Here is a 15,413-nt window from a genome sequence, read left to right as displayed (position 1 = left end):
GCCATCTGATTCTGTGCATATTACAGAGTGGCATCCGCGCCTGCTTTTGCAACTTTGAGTCCATCCGTACGGTTCATGAGGGTATGAGAGATCTGCAACGTTGCAAACGGCGACGACAGATGGGCATCCCGGGTAGATTAGGATCTTCCCTCGCCGACGAACCAAGTTGCTGGCCTTCACTGACCGGATCTCGGCGAGTGTTCGATGCTACCTGGTTGCACATGGCGAGTTCAGACGGTTACCACCGCTTTCCATGACTGGCTGCGGGCAAGGTTCCGGATCGGTTCGCACGTTACGTGCTAACCGACTGACGCCAGTCCCCTGACTCCGGCAATCTGGCATCGACGTTGGAGACTGACAATTGGGCAGAGGCAAGATTGCCGTAAAGTATGACTACACCCCATGTACGAAGCACGGGGGGATTAAATTTTGCATTAAGATATTCTATCATAACTCAAGTGGTCCTCACTGAGGCCTTGATGGGCCGACTTTGTTCCCCTCGACGTTACCTGTTGTCGTAACATCCTGCGCCGACTCACTCATCGATGTGCTTTCTTTGACTGCAACGGGCGGTCGTTGTGACATTGCAGGATTCAGATCCTTATCAATGCCAGTATGGGCAGCTGCTCCCGTGCCCTCTTCCGCGCGTTTCTGTTCCTCAGCCAGCTCCGCTTCTGCACGCCTGATCCTCCGACACCTCATGACGGCCCATACCGTCAACGCCAGCACGATGAGCGAAATCCCGCCGACGCCGACGCCAATGCCAATTTTGGCACCCCTGGAAAGCCCAACGGAGTCGTAATAGCCATAGCCATCGCCCGATCCAGATCCATTAGGGTCGCACTCTTCAGACGTCGCGCCCACGGGACAATAGACTGAAACGACGACGCTGACCGAGGTAGACCCGGGGATCTCTGCAGCATAGCTGGGAAAAGGGATGACGTCTTCAGTCGTGCCGCCGCCGAACTTAGTTTTCGCGATGGCAATTTCTTCGTTGGCGAGGTCGAAGACCATGTACGCGCGCTTTAGTATCATGCCGCCGAGGCTGTACGTCGAGCTCGAGCTGCCGGACGTGGTGGAAGTCGAGGACGTCGATGAGTTATCTGATTGTACTCCAAAGAGGCAGTACTGTGTTGCAGTCTCAGTATCCCAAGACCACTTGCTAGACGACCAAAAGTCAGCTGGAATGACGAGGTCGGAAATCGGCACGTTCAGAACCGGCCCATCGAAGCCGTGAAGCTGGATAGCCAGCTGTGCAGTTGAGGTGTTGGCAGAACAAGGGACTACATAGTTCGATTGCGACTCAAGCCACGTCGCGCCTGCGATGGCGTAGATATCTTGGGCGATGTCATCGGGAAGCCAGGACGCGATGTTGTGAGGACTGATCCGGACGATAGGTTTGTCGTTGTAGGACGTCCCGAGACTGCCCAAGGACTCCAAGACGTCCGATGATGACTTGCTGCCGTTGATAGAGTGGATCCGAGTGTTGAAGACCTTTGAGGTCGAGAAGCTAGTCACGATCGGAAAGCGGGTGAGCGGGCCCTCAAACTTCGACCTGTCGACTGCACCCAAGAGCAGACTCCCAGACTCATTTGAGAGATCATCCACCCATAGACTGTACGCGGTGGAGTTGATCTTGCCATCAGTGAGCAGGCGGTCGGGAACGGTAGGCAGACTTTCGCTGCTTGTATTACTTGAGCTGGAGCTGTAGGGACTTGGGGTGTACGCGCTCGTGTTGAAGCCAAGGGCCAGTACGCCAATATACGTGTCTGCCGTGTCAACGATGCCCATATTGAGTTTGCCCAACTGGACGTCGCCAATGCTCAGTGTTTCGCTCATGATCTCCCCATACGCGTAGCCTTCGGTGTAGCTCGTCATGAACGTCTCAGTGCCGGGGTTGACATATGTCGACGACTCGTTAGGCATGAAGGAGCCGTATTTGCACCACCCGTATTTGAGCGAATATCCGTCCTCGTCGCAGTTGTTGGCGTTGACTACCCATGTCTCCCCGGCTTGGACGGTGAGCATCATCGACATGTTCTGTGGCGGCGTGCCGACGGTGACGTTTACGAGATAGACCGTGTCCGCGCTGAAGAAGTCGACTGTTGAGGTGGATCGACGTTCATCATCACGACGTCTGGCGTTGCTGCTCAATGGGTGAGACTGCCGGGTGAATGGTAGACGGACTCGAGCTGTTACCGCTGCGGCCCATAGAGCGACCGCAGACACGACGGACAACTTCATGGCAGGTTGAGCATGGAAGAAGCGAGTGACTGTGATGCATGCATGGCTAGAAGAGAAGAAAGAGGGAAAACGTTTGGAAGGATTCACGAGAACTTTTAGATTTCGAGAGCGTGCGGCACAGAATGCGGCACAGCAGTCATAATCCATTGGTACTAGGCAGCAGAGCAGAACAACACTAACACGAAGGATCAAGATGCTGTTGACAGGGGGTTAAGCGACATTACGAGGTGGGTCTCCGCCCTTCGCTGGGTAAGGTGATCAACATTCCTCAAGACAGAAAACAAAATCAGGCTCTGAAAGAGAACATGGAGGATGTACAACATCTTCCAGGAAATCAAATAGCAAGCGGGGCTTTAGGCGCTGGAGGCTCGCTCAAGAGCTGCTTCAGCTCCCCAAATGCCTTGAGGATATCCTCCAACTTGGCCTCCCAATCCTTGCGCGAGTCTTCTCCAACCTCGCCTTTAATGGCTGCCACTAGATCTGGGCCGGCGCCGCCCGCAAATGACAGCGCCGGGCGGGTCGCCGCAACACGGAGTTTCATGCCCTCCAACGTGCCCTTGACCTGCTCCGACGCCCGGTTGCCGCCCGCGATGCCGTAGCTTACCACAGCTGCCGGCTTGCCGATCCACTCGTTGTACAGGTAGTCGATGGCGTTTTTCGTACCACCGGCCATGCCGTAGTTGTACTCTGGGACGACGAGGATGTACCCGTCGTACTTGGCGATCTCACTGCTCCACGCGCTGGAGTGAGCATGCTCGAATTTGGCAACGGCAGGCACCTGGGCGGGAAGGGCGACTTCATCGTAGACGGGTAGGTTGAATTTGGCGACTTCGACGAGCGCAAGGTCAATCTTGTTGGTGGAGGCGTCTTGGCTGATGGTGTTTTTGACGATTTCTGCGACTTTGGGGCCGATTCTGACTTTGCGGGTGCTGGTAGCGATGACAGCGACTTTCTTGGCGGCGGCCATTTGGAAGTTGATGTTTTAGTTAGTTCTGAGGAATGAAAGAGGACCTTCTTATGAGTTTCCGAAGACAAGACGTTGAATGACTGACTTTCTTGAGTCTTCAACAGGACACGAAGAACTCTGATTTTATACTCGCAACCAAAGTTCGAGGGCAATAATGAGCACTGCATTGCCCGTGGTACAACTCGCTCCCTCAGCAGGCGACCGGTGTCTATTGCAACCTACTCTCCGTACCAAAGTCCCTTCCCAAGCCCCACGTCGGCATCGGCTTGGCTTGCTGGCCGGTAAGTGACACAAGTTCTGTACACTTCTTTCCGGCGTGTCGCTGATTATCAATACCAGCTTGTGAGTTGAGGGCAGCTAGAGTTGATTTCGCTGCATGAAAAGAATCGCGCGCGCGCGCGGTCTGCAGCTTGACCACTGACATCCAAACTAATATGCAAGGTGTGTAAGTTGACGCAAACCATCGGCGTTCTCTATGCGATGAGCCAACAGTTGTGGCTTAAGGTATGTTCTCGCCGCCTTGGCTGCTTACGGTGGCGCCCGCGCGGTATCAGCACATCGGTCGGAGTTGGGCGCAAAAGCCCACATGTAATCCCGGCGTTGTGAGACGGAGAGCAAGGGATGAACCGCGCGGTCGTTGACTAATAACTCAAACGGCTTTTCCAACGAATGACGGGCGTTTCCTCACACAACTTGCACAATCAACAACACCCAAAGGTTTTCGCTTACAATAATCACTCCATCGCAATTCTGCACCCCTTAGCTTGGTTGCATCCGCCCCAGCTCGCATCTGTGGCCCACCAACCACGATCTGGTTTCTAAATGCCTCGGTGGCTCAGTGGTAAAGCGTCTCACTCGTAATGAGAAGATCGGGCGTTCGATTCGCCCTCGAGGCAATGCCTTCCTTTTTCGCTCTTTTTGGCGGAGTGTAATAGGCGTTTTGCAGGTTTTGGTGTAATGAATTGCAGACTTACGTGGTGTGAAAGCAAGTCATGGATGAGATGAAGTTTCAACAGCCCCGCAGATGCATACCTGTCTAAGCTGCACACATTGGGGTGTTCTTTAACAGAACAGGATGAAACATTCTGAGTAGGATCCGGAGAATGTGAAAGGGAGCATGCACTCTGACCGTTTGTCGTCGACCGAAGGACTTGGAATTGTTTAGCATTGAACCAAGACCTTTTCTTTGTTCCCAAGGCAGTATCCATTTTAGTTTTGTGAGAGGAAGTCCCTCCTGTTAACTATTTATCCAAGCTCCTCTCCGGAATCTCAGGTACGCACGTCGGCGCTTGAACGCACTAGGTTTTTAGTAATGTCAGCAGTTGATAATAGCACTCAAGCTCGACTTACAACGCCGCACAACAATTAGTTGCTGACGGCTCGGAGGTAGTGGGGCAGAAGACCGATGAGTGGACCTTCCGGCGCGGACATTAAGCGTTGACCGAACGTCGCCGTCGCCGCAAATGCCGAAGCCGGAAATCCGGGCATCTACGTCATGGTCTCGATAGAGTTGCCGATGATGGGATCAAACCCTCACTCATTACCACCCCGTGTGCCGTAGTCGGTACCGAATGAGAAACCGAGCTGCGCTAGCTTCAGCGTTTGCTGAGGAACAATAAAAGTCTCCGTGATCCCCGACCATTCGACGGCCTTTGAACGTCGAGATTAATTCCACTGAAATCCTTGCATAACGAGAATTGAACAACATGAGAATTGTCGCGGCTGAAGAACACTTCAGCTCAACGGCCTTCGATGGCCAGCTCCCTGCGCATCATCCGGGTTTTGAATGGCCTGTTTCGCAGTTGCGGGACATCGGGGTAGGCCGCATCGCCGATATGGACAAGCATGGAATCAGTACACAGGTAATAGTGTCCAAAAATCAATCCGCGTGTGCAATCGCTGATGGAATTTCAGGTACTCTCTCAGACGGTCTACGACGTGAAAGATATTGATAGATGCCACAAAACAAATGACCAGCTGCACGGAGCTGTCAAGAAACACCCAGCCCGATTCGCCGCTTTCGCGTGCTTACCTACCGCGCATCCTGAGAGGGCGGTAGAGGAGTTTAAGCGATGCATTAGGGAACTTGGGTTCAAGGGAGCTCTCATCAACAACACGGTTGACGGGGAGTTCCTTGATAACCGAAAGTACCTCCCAATCTTTGAGGCAGCGGCGGATCTTGGAGTTCCCATTTACATCCATCCCAGCTTCCCGAGTGCAGAGGCCCACGATGTCTTATTCAGCGGAGACACCATCTCGCCAGAAGCTGCCTTCACGGTATCCACCGGAGCTTGGGGATGGCATTCGGAGGTCGGTCTCAACGTAGTCAGACTCATCTCAATCGGGCTGTTTGACAAGCTGCCCAACCTCCAGATCATCATTGGCCACGGTGGCGAGATGGTCCCGGTGATGATTGGCCGCATTGAGGACACCCTCGGAAAGGTGATGAAGAAGGCAGGACATAAGAAGGGACCTCTTCAGTGCTTGCGAGAGAACTTCTACATTACCACTAGTGGAATGTTCACCACGACGCCGCTCAAGACGTTGGTTGATGTTATGCCGATGGACCGGATATGCTTTTCTGTGGACTATCCGTATGCCTCAAATGAGGACGGGAAACGACTCATTGACAGTATTGACTTTTTGGATGCGGAACAGATGAGATTGTTTACTCATGGGAACCTCGATAGACTATTGGGACTGGGCTGGAACGAAAACACAAAGGCCAAGATATAATAACAACTCGAATTGTACTGCCTCATACTGCGTACCTTGTCCAATCTCTGATATGTTTTGCCGGTGAAAAAGCTCATGTTCCCGTCTTTTTCTTGTGATTACCGCAATGTCGAGGAGCAGGACATGAGAAGGTCGAATCGGACCTGGGAGTTCGGCTTAAGCTGTGGTCTACGAAGTTCCGAACCTCTTCTGCCTGGCCCCAGCAGGGATGATGGGCGGGACAAACTCCACTTGATCCGCCCGGAGCTAACACCCGATACAGTCCAACAAGAACTACCTCTGTTGAGTAGAAGAAGTATTTAATAGGCACCAACAAGCCCATGCCGCCATTGGTTTGCGCGAAATTCCTTTTCTCCATCTTTCTTGGCAGCCTTCATGATGAATCCTCAACCCGACCTGCCCGCGGCGTCGGCTGTTGTCGACTTCATCGCAAACTCGCCCTTCGAAATATCCGCGCTCATTTTCTCCCATGTTGAAAATATCGACATCAAAAACCTTCGATTGAGTTGCAAGAAGCTTGCGAATTTCGTTAGCCCTCATCTTCGCTTCAAGCGCGTTTTCATAGGCGCCAGCCCCTTGAACGTGGAGGTGTTCCGCGCGGTCGCAGAGCACGAGACTTTCCGCCACGACGTCCGCGAGATTGTCTGGGATGAATCTCGCTACGAAAAACCATCGGATCGGGACCACAGGTATGATGGCGACTGGGACAGATTTGATGAAGGTTCCGACCATTCAAGCGATGAAGGAGACGATGAAGATAGCCCATGGGTTAAGCGTCCACGTGGTGTTCCTTTCTGGTTTTACAGATGTTATCATGCCGCTATCGAAAACTTGGAAGACAGACGTCAGCACGATGCCGAGACTTTGCCGCAGTATGTCGAGGCATCGAAGCAGCTTGCCGCAAAGATGCCTATCCGAGACGCCTACGCACATTATCTGAAGCTACTTGAAGAGCAAGAACACGTGCTATCTGATACTTTAGCTGATGCAGTTGCTTTCGAATGGGCTTTGAAAAATAACAGATTCCCTTACCTGAAGAGAGTCACTCTCACACCCGCAGCACACGGCATGCTTTTCAACCCGTTGTATCCAACTCCTGCTATTCGTGCTCTTCCGGACGGCTTTATCTATCCGCTTCCTCGTGGTTGGCCAACCCCTTTGCACGGAGAGGAGTTCGACGGCTGGGATTGGAACGAAAAGATTGTTAAGACATCCCCACTGGGGCACCCAACGGAGACGTACATGGAGGTGAAGGACAAATGGCGTGGCTTTCGCCATGTCGTCAGAGTTCTCGCACAGCCGACAAGCACGGGTGTCACGGAACTCATTTTTGACGGCAATCAGATCAGCACTGGGCTTCCGTGTGCTATCTTCAGTGCACCAGAATTTGGAGTTGAGGCCGTTGAATACGAAAACCTCGTTGCCGTTATCAAAAAGCCAGGCTTCACCACGCTTAAGCTTAACCTCATGATGGACGATCAGGAGTACAATGGCTACGGTGCTTTCCGCAATGGGCGCCTGAAGAAGGCTTTGGAGGCTGCTAGTGATTTGCAATACTTTATATTGGAGACCGACCAAGAAGATAACCCTGACGATCCGTGGCGCGCCCAAAGTTCGACAGCCGATCACTTCATACCCCTGCGATCTATTTTCCCTATCGAGACGTGGAGGAATCTATCACATTTTGGACTTTCGCGCTTTTTAGTTAAGCAGAAAGACTTGCTAGACTTTCTTGCTGCCCTCCCGCAAACCTTACGGTCGGTCGAGCTCAGCTTCCTCTGGTTCTTGAAAGACAGTGGCGATTATAGAGAGCTCCTCTTTGGCATTCGAGACAACTCAGAATGGCAGAGGCGGGCGACACGACCTCGGCTACTCATTCGAGATGAGGGTGAATTCCAAGCGTTACCAGGGCGGGCCGTCTGGCTTGATGACGACTTGGACGAGTTCCTGTACGGCGACGGCGAGAATCCTTACGTACGCCCTTCATTATTTCCACAGTTTATGTCGTTTGGGCCACATGCACCGGAAGGCTTGCTCCTGAGTCTGTCAGTAGGCTATGGATTTGGAAAGCACAAGGATGAATTCGAGCCAAGATTTGAACGGCCATATGTGTCGGTTGCCGAGCTTCAGCGAATGGGTATTCTGGAAACTTAGGCGTGGGGGGATTCTCAGGGACTATGGGCTGAACTTTGGGATAAGAAACTACCAATTACCCCTTCGAACTACTCAGAGAACCGCATAGTCGTCAATTTAAGATGATACACATCAAAAGCTCATGTCTCGTTCGTAGCCATCCACCAGCGGAGCCGTTCTAATTTCAATGATTGACACGAAACCGCCCTTGGGTCTATGTTATATCAACGTCAGTTAATCAACTTGGTTGCTGATTATTTCTCAAATCTTTTACCCAGGGGCCAAAGGACTTGGTCCAGTCGCCATATCCTCAGCCCATGACCGCAAGGTGTGAGGTCTCCAGCATAGCCAAGAAAGTTGAGATCCGCCCGAGATGTATGTAACGATTGGCAATGGCCTGCCAGCACCTGGTCCAAATCAAATTACATCAACTCCAGAAAGGATCGACTCGCCGTCGAGAGAGTCTTAGTAAAGCCGAGCTGGGCATTTCGGGCTCGGTGCAATGGGGCATACCGATGGCGCAGCACGAATCGGGGTTGTCGTGGCGCCTATAATCCCCGTGCGATCCGCGGCTTGCGCGGGATAATACAACACAATAGTAACAGTTAACAACAGAACAAGGAAAAATTGCAATCGTTCACAAAGTTGCGGCCTTTGGCCATCAAGCGATCATCAAATGTAACATTAGCGAAGTTGGAAGAGGAAACTTCTCTGCTTATTTCAGGTGACCTGTCGTGAAGCCTTGCCGACTTTGTCACTTGCAGATGCTTTAGGCAAGTGAAATGGTGACCTACTCTAGAAAGCTGTGGGCCAAAGAACATGGCAGACAAGTCTTGGCTGAGAGGGCGAGCCAGGCGATTTCCCATCTCGGGATCTCCTGCTGTTTTGATTGTGCTGGTCGGCGGGGACTCCGTTGACCGCCGAGACAGTATACTCAAACCACTCTTGACGGAGACGCACATGCCAAAGCAAATGGGAAATACTCAGGTAAGGTCCTAAACCTGAGATGAGTTGGCTCGCCATACTCTCAATTCCAAGTAAGTATTCTTGAAGACATTATTGCGCAATCGGATGGGCTTCAAATTAGGCTTGTCGCAGAAGTGAGACATCATTAGGCTGATGCTTTCCATTCGGTCTGTGGGCATGACGCAGAACTTTGGGAGACATATGTAGTGTTGGTAGGGGCTCAATTACAACGCATCTTGCTTTGGTAAGAAGTTGGTCTTGTGTGTTTTGGTCGGTGGCCAATGACCATGCGATCGATTCGTCTGGCTCGAAAGCTGACAATATCTAGGCCACGATAGGGCCATACAACTACGAGAACTACTTAATATTTTTCTTCCAATCGTTGAACTGGGTAACGATTGACCCCACAAGATCTTCGTGTACTAACGGAATTACTACCATTTCTAAGGTGTTTCTAGCGTCGAATTAGACAGAGAACCACACACGGGACAATCTCAACCTAGGTACCTAAGAAAGCCCGTGCGCTTTACGAGTATTCCCACTTTTCGGGCGTCTACCCGCGCATTCATCTTCGGCCACCCCCAAGGAATCCTCCATCGGGAAGAGGCCGGGCTTTGTCCACAAAAGCCGGCCCACGTCGGCGCTGCTCCTCGCTTTGAAAATGACAGAAAATGTTTAGAGGCATTGTGTTCTGGATCAGAGCAAAGAAGAAAAAGGGCATGGCTGGCTTAGGAGAACGGGTGCGCAACAAAACGGGAAAGAAGCATTATTGAGAACTCCTTGCTAGCAAATGGCAAGGGCTTGGCAAAGATCTGACAATGAGAAGGATTTCATTCCTCTACTCCAGTCTGCAGGTGGCGGGCTGTCGGGTAACATCTTGAACCCGACAAGAACGGTGTAATTATTTGGCGACGCCACAGATTGGAACTAGCCTAAATGGAATGAACATAGAACCCACATCGTAGGTTGACCATAGAATTATAAAGATGCCCTAGATGATCGGTTGATGCCCTCTCAGTACTTCATGCTGTATTCAGATTTGCTTACCCCCTTCCATTTCCTCATTCCGAAATCTCGAAGAGAACCATGTTGAAGGTCATCACAGCCCGTTTTCACCCACCCAAGCCATCATCTAGACGTTTTGATGGGCTCACCATCCTCGTCGTGGGGGCCTCCACAGGCATCGGTCTTGAGGCAGCCAAGAAGCTAGCAGCACAGGGAACATCTACCCTCATCATCACAGCCCGAGACGAAGCCAAGGCAGCTACAACCAAAGCGACCATTGAAGAGCACTTAGCATCAAGTTCGGCATTTTCAGGGCCCTTACCGGTCATCGTTCCTCTTGTCGTTGAGATGACTTCCCCTGACTCAATCTACAACTTGGTCAATAGACTGAAGCAGACGACAAACCACTTGGACCACGCCATCATCAGTGCCGGGTTGCTGGCAGGATCGTACAATCAGGCGGAAACAGGATACGAGAGCAGCCTGCAAGTCAACGCCATTTCGCCAACACTGCTTTCAACGCACCTTCTCCCTATGCTACTCGCCTCTCCTTTGGTGCAGAAGGCCTCGGTCGCCGAAAGACCGCATCTCACTTTGGTCAGCTCCGGCGCGGCTTGGCTTGCCAGTCGTTCGACCATAGAACCTATCCTCAATTCGACGGCCCCTCTTCGTGACCTATCAAGACCGGAGGCCTTCACGCCGGGAGTCATGGGAGGACAAAGGCACTACTGCCTCACCAAGCTTATGCTTGAATATTCCATGCGGCACCTTGCGTTCCTCCCAGGTATCGAGGACACTGAAAAGAAACCAAAGGTTCTCGTTGCTTCCGTTTGCCCTGGTGCGGTCAACTCGGACCTCTCGCGTCACTCAGCCAACAACGGAGTCGTCGGATTGATGGCAAAGATCGTCAACAACACCGTTGCGCGGACGGCGGAGCAAGGGGCAAATATCTACATTTCAAGCCTTGGACTGGGCGAGGAAGGTCGCGGTCAGATGTGGACGGACGATCACATCTCCAAGGACCACAAGATGTTCCTTTCTACCCCGGAAGGCAAACAGCTCGGAGATCGAGTCGTGAAAGAGCTTCAGAGCTTTGTGAAAGAGATGGATATCAAAAGAGGCATATGATCAGTTCGTTTCTATGTGACATAAATATCGTAAAATTGCGGTGTCAATCCAGCTCACAGCTAGAGTGCTGGACTATTTAATAGAATACCACGATCGTACAGAAAATATATCTTAGATCCCATTTTCGCGGATGACCCGAGACGCGAGATTGACTGTTTTCACATGTTTGAGGGGCCATTTTCCCCAGCATTACATCACTACGTAGCCGCTTACGGTGCAATACCGGACATGTCTGTCAATTTCGCGATACAAGTTCCGAGTCTGGTGTGTAAATGTAGAAAATCATTGGGTCCTGTTTTCAAGAATTCAGTAGATATTGGTGCGATGAAATTCTTCTACATTCGCATCATCCTTCTTAACATGACACTTGCCAATGTAAAAACTCACATTTTTCTGACCTTCAAGAGTCATTGCTAGACATTCACAACATCTTTGAGATTTACCTCTGATCACACTAGACAAGAGTGGTAATCATTGACGATCTTTGAAACTGGAGGCTAGACAAATGCTCCGTCAGTGAAGCTCGTGATTACCGGACTTGAGTCAACCCTGCTTTGGCCTTGTGGATGGGAACAAGTCAAAGAGAAAACAACAATGTGCAGCGATTGGCCTCCAATTGATTGCTGTAGGAAAATATGCTTCAACCCAGTTTTGTCCCTGGCTTGAAGCTGAGCAACAGTGCGCATGTGGGCTGTGAGTATGTTCGTGGCAGCCTTCGTATGTTTGCAATTAGCGTACGAAGTATGCTTCAAAGACTCCCGGCTTCGATCGGCCGAGTCCTTAAGATCGACGGAATATGTGTAAAACTAGACAAAGAACCGAGAAGAAGTTGTAGTTTGGCCCCCAAATTAGGTATCGCGTGGAGCTCTGCACATCAGACGATTGCGTGACTCAAAGTCAGTGAGTCGCCCGAACAGCGATGGCCGGTCTGTCGGAATCAAAGGCGGCTTATGGATAGCGGCGTTGCCGAGAGTTACGACATCCGTCAAAACATCATGTCAAAACCACGGAGTGACAACCGTTACTCTTGGCATGGGCCGAATAGCGAGGGCATCATGTCGAACGGCGGATATTGCCGTATCACTTCACAACTGCCGGCCCCGAAAGAGACTCCGCTGCCTTGGTTTAAGCTTGTTTGTGTCATCGGCACACTTGGCACGAACACTGATCTCACGGCGATTATTTCTCTCCGGCGAAGCAACCCTGATCTCGCGCTGGAGAAGTTTGGTTTAACTAGACAGCGTTTTGGCCTCCATATTACACATTGCCTTTTCTTTTGGGTTAGCTGATAGTCAACGCGTGAAGTATGCAGCTGGACCTTGGAAGTCTCTGGGATGGCATGGAACGTAATCGAAGTTGCGACGAGGGGTAGGAACACGAAAGGTACGAAGATCCCGACTTTGGACGCCGACCCAACGGTGTGGACTTCAGGATGATGAAAGGCAGACGTGTGATGAACGTCACAAACAAGCGGGGACCTACTTCAACTATTGCTTCACAACTCCCTCGGATGGCTCGGCGCAGCCTTGCCAGATACGGATTATACGAAACTTGTGGCCAGAGTGTTTGATGACATCGCATTGGCCTTCATAATAAGCTCGGGATGCTCTTGGAGCTTGACACTTGACGCCAAGACCCCGGCGAACAGCGAGCGAGCCAATGGGAATTCTTCACTCTTTACCTGTCCCACGAATTCCGAACTCCAGTCAAATAGGTAGACACAATCCCGATCATGGTTCCATCGGAGTTAAACTCCTTTCGTGTATATCGTTGTGCTCCAAATACAGAAAGATGCGACGAAGCATTTTCAGAAAAGTCCAAACCTAGAGAGCCGGGATGGGAGGTCGTGTCTATCTGTCGGCGCCGACAGAAAATCTCACCACGCTATCGCAACTGCAACAGAGATCTGATCACACATGGATCACCGGGACCTTCGCTGAATACCAGACTTGCGCTAGTCTCCCTACAAACAGTTGAAAGCAGAAAATCAAGATCAGTAAAATCTGCCCAACGTCAAGTACTGGCAGACACGACGGTTACACGTCAGTTGTGGATGCACTGTCCACAGCCTCCAGATGATGGCCCGACACTAAGATACAACGACGGGTTTACAGCCGCATCGCGCAGGCCTGATATGGTCTGAGCTTCCTTGAAACAAACAAGGGTATGCTTGATGGCCGTGACGGAGAGGCTCGACCCGGGGACATATCGGCGGTCGGGGCCGGTCCAAAATGACTCTGTGATCACATTAACCACGGGGGGAGCAGTTCGTCCTGGTCGGAACTGCACAAATCCTTCTCTCCAACTCAATTTTTGCAAATCTTCCGCCAGTCTGGTTAGTGACAGGTTGGATGCGTCGAGCGTTGTTCAAAGGGATCGCTGTCCACGCGATCCACTCATCGGAAGATGGGGCGATGATCGCGGCTCGGATTTCGTAATATCGTACCTAATAATTCCCCGTTTAAGGAAACAAAGCCTGTGCGGGAATTGAAACGAAAACGAGAAAAGATGAGACGGCGTGGAAGCAGTCAAGGTTGTATCACCGTTGAATCGGGAAATTCATTCGATGTGACTTGGGGGAGTCCGATCCGATGGCCTGCATGCCCAAAGACTGACTCAACGACATTCCCTCGCAATGCGCAGGCTTCTATTCCTTCATTACGTTGACCTCTGGAGAGGCAATTACTGTGCCAGTTGATGTTACAGTGATTTCAATTGCATGACATTGATCTTCGTGTTGAAAACAACGGAACTTGGCAATGGAGAGACCATCATCTTCTTGACGACCACCTGTCGAGCCGGTGGGCGGGCTTAAAGGCAAAATGCTGGCCGCCAAACTATGCACTCAGATTCGTCTGGACTTTCGGGACATGAAACAGGGATTCTACGAGAGTTACCTTTCTAGGGAATTTGCATGGTGGTTCAAATCCACCAAATCGCGTAGCTCGCCGACTAGGTGAACGTCGTACTATGGATTCCAGTCTCCTGCCGTAGGTGGCCCGGCTCGCGGGACCATGGAGGCAGCAGTCTCACGGCAGAGGGCAATACTCCCACACAAAATCAAGGCCGTCTCAACTTTGCCTCATGAAAGCCAGCACCACCCAAAGATCAGGCTAGATTCACTGGTGACATCGGGACCTGCGGCAGCGAAGTCTCTGGCCCTCGCCTTGTGATAGCCTTGGCCGTGTGCCATCATCCTGTCCTTGCTCCCCGCATTCGCATTATATGGACCCTCGTAGTCAAGTTCCTTTTCAGCTGGCGTTGCACTCCCCCTCTTCAGCTGCCTACATCCACCGCAACATAGCCTACTGCGCAAAGCTGTGATGGTCTGAAGTTGCTCCTCCTTTATTATTTTCGCACCCACACTCTCTTTTAATCCGAAGGAGGCAGCAGTTCAATCCTTTCAGGGCCACGATACTCCAAGTAACCGGCAGGCAGGCAGGCAGGTCACGATGTTACTCCGCTCTCTCTTGTCCTTCACCCTTGCCGCGGCCACGGCCCTCGGCGCTCCCGTCATTACAACCAAGTACAAGCGCGATCTTGCCACGATCCAAGCCGCTCTAAACACCATCAACTCCGCGCTGCAAGGACTCGACAATTCGGTGAAAAACACGCAAACCGTGACACTGGGCGGTGGAATCCAGCTGCTCGGCGCCGTCGGCAACGTCAAAACCTCGATCGAGGACGCGACGACACAAGTTCAAGCCTCTGAGGTTCTCAACAGAAAGGACGCGTTGAATCTCAAGGCTGCGACCGATGCGCTTACGAATAACGTCAAGGTTACCATCAACGATGTCGTGGCAAAGAAATCACTAGTCGACTCGCTCGGCGCAACGCCACTGGTTGCCGTTGCGCTCCAAGATCAAAAGTCCGCGAGCGTCGCCCTCGCCCAGGCTCTCGTCAGCAAAGTCCCCCAGGAGCTGAACGCCGACGCGCAAAAGAGTGCCGGCGCCCTCAGCACCGTCCTGGATCAAGGCATCGCAGTCTTTGGCGGCACGTCTGTCCCGGCTCTCCCGGGAGCTCCTGGCGCACCACCCCCGGCTGGCGCCACAGCTGCCGGCTCTACCGTTTGTCAAGCCGTCGCCGCTCCCCCACAGGCCGATGCCGATGCTGCCGCTGCCCAGGACGCGGGCGCTGGCGGGGGTGGAGGTGGAGGTCTTTTGGCAGGGCTCATGAGCATGTTTCCGTTCAAGAAACACTAAAGTCGGAGGTAATTTTCATGTATGATATGTTG

General features: G+C 51.9%; 6 protein-coding genes across 6 annotated transcripts; 4 read left to right on the top strand and 2 right to left on the bottom strand.

Annotated features, from left to right (window-relative positions):
- Window positions 1-465: 465 nt before the first annotated feature.
- OPSB-1 (putative aspartic-type endopeptidase OPSB) lies at window positions 466-2,244 on the bottom strand (the record flags this gene model as incomplete). The annotated part of the gene is made up of 1 exon (XM_036634361.1): window positions 466-2,244. One exon carries the CDS (start codon window positions 2,242-2,244, stop codon window positions 466-468), a length of 1,779 nt encoding a protein of 592 aa, XP_036499588.1.
- A 334-nt stretch (window positions 2,245-2,578) lies between these two features.
- On the bottom strand, window positions 2,579-3,211 carry LOT6 (NAD(P)H-dependent FMN reductase LOT6; the record flags this gene model as incomplete). Its single annotated transcript, XM_036634360.1, has 1 exon — window positions 2,579-3,211. One exon carries the CDS (start codon window positions 3,209-3,211, stop codon window positions 2,579-2,581), a length of 633 nt encoding a protein of 210 aa, XP_036499591.1.
- A 1,706-nt stretch (window positions 3,212-4,917) lies between these two features.
- orsB-3 (Decarboxylase orsB) lies at window positions 4,918-5,947 on the top strand (the record flags this gene model as incomplete). Its single annotated transcript, XM_036634359.1, has 2 exons — window positions 4,918-5,073; window positions 5,126-5,947. The coding sequence occupies 2 exons, from the start codon at window positions 4,918-4,920 to the stop codon at window positions 5,945-5,947; spliced, it is 978 nt and encodes a 325-aa protein (XP_036500308.1).
- A 378-nt stretch (window positions 5,948-6,325) lies between these two features.
- CGCS363_v002509 (uncharacterized protein) lies at window positions 6,326-8,101 on the top strand (the record flags this gene model as incomplete). The annotated part of the gene is made up of 1 exon (XM_036634358.1): window positions 6,326-8,101. The coding sequence occupies one exon, from the start codon at window positions 6,326-6,328 to the stop codon at window positions 8,099-8,101; it is 1,776 nt and encodes a 591-aa protein (XP_036500690.1).
- Window positions 8,102-10,132: 2,031 nt separating this feature from the next.
- Window positions 10,133-11,179, top strand: sdnK (Short-chain dehydrogenase sdnK; the record flags this gene model as incomplete). The annotated part of the gene is made up of 1 exon (XM_036634357.1): window positions 10,133-11,179. One exon carries the CDS (start codon window positions 10,133-10,135, stop codon window positions 11,177-11,179), a length of 1,047 nt encoding a protein of 348 aa, XP_036500691.1.
- Window positions 11,180-14,631: 3,452 nt separating this feature from the next.
- On the top strand, window positions 14,632-15,381 carry mp1-2 (Cell wall mannoprotein 1; the record flags this gene model as incomplete). Its single annotated transcript, XM_036634356.1, has 1 exon — window positions 14,632-15,381. The coding sequence occupies one exon, from the start codon at window positions 14,632-14,634 to the stop codon at window positions 15,379-15,381; it is 750 nt and encodes a 249-aa protein (XP_036500688.1).
- Between the last annotated feature and the right edge of the window lie 32 nt (window positions 15,382-15,413).

This window comes from Colletotrichum siamense (assembly GCF_013390195.1).
Source record: "Colletotrichum siamense strain Cg363 chromosome Unknown KSG_Cg363_contig02, whole genome shotgun sequence".
Taxonomy (NCBI): Eukaryota; Fungi; Ascomycota; class Sordariomycetes; order Glomerellales; family Glomerellaceae; genus Colletotrichum; species Colletotrichum siamense.
Note: the sequence above shows the minus strand (reverse complement) of the source record. Positions and strands in the feature narration are given on the sequence as shown.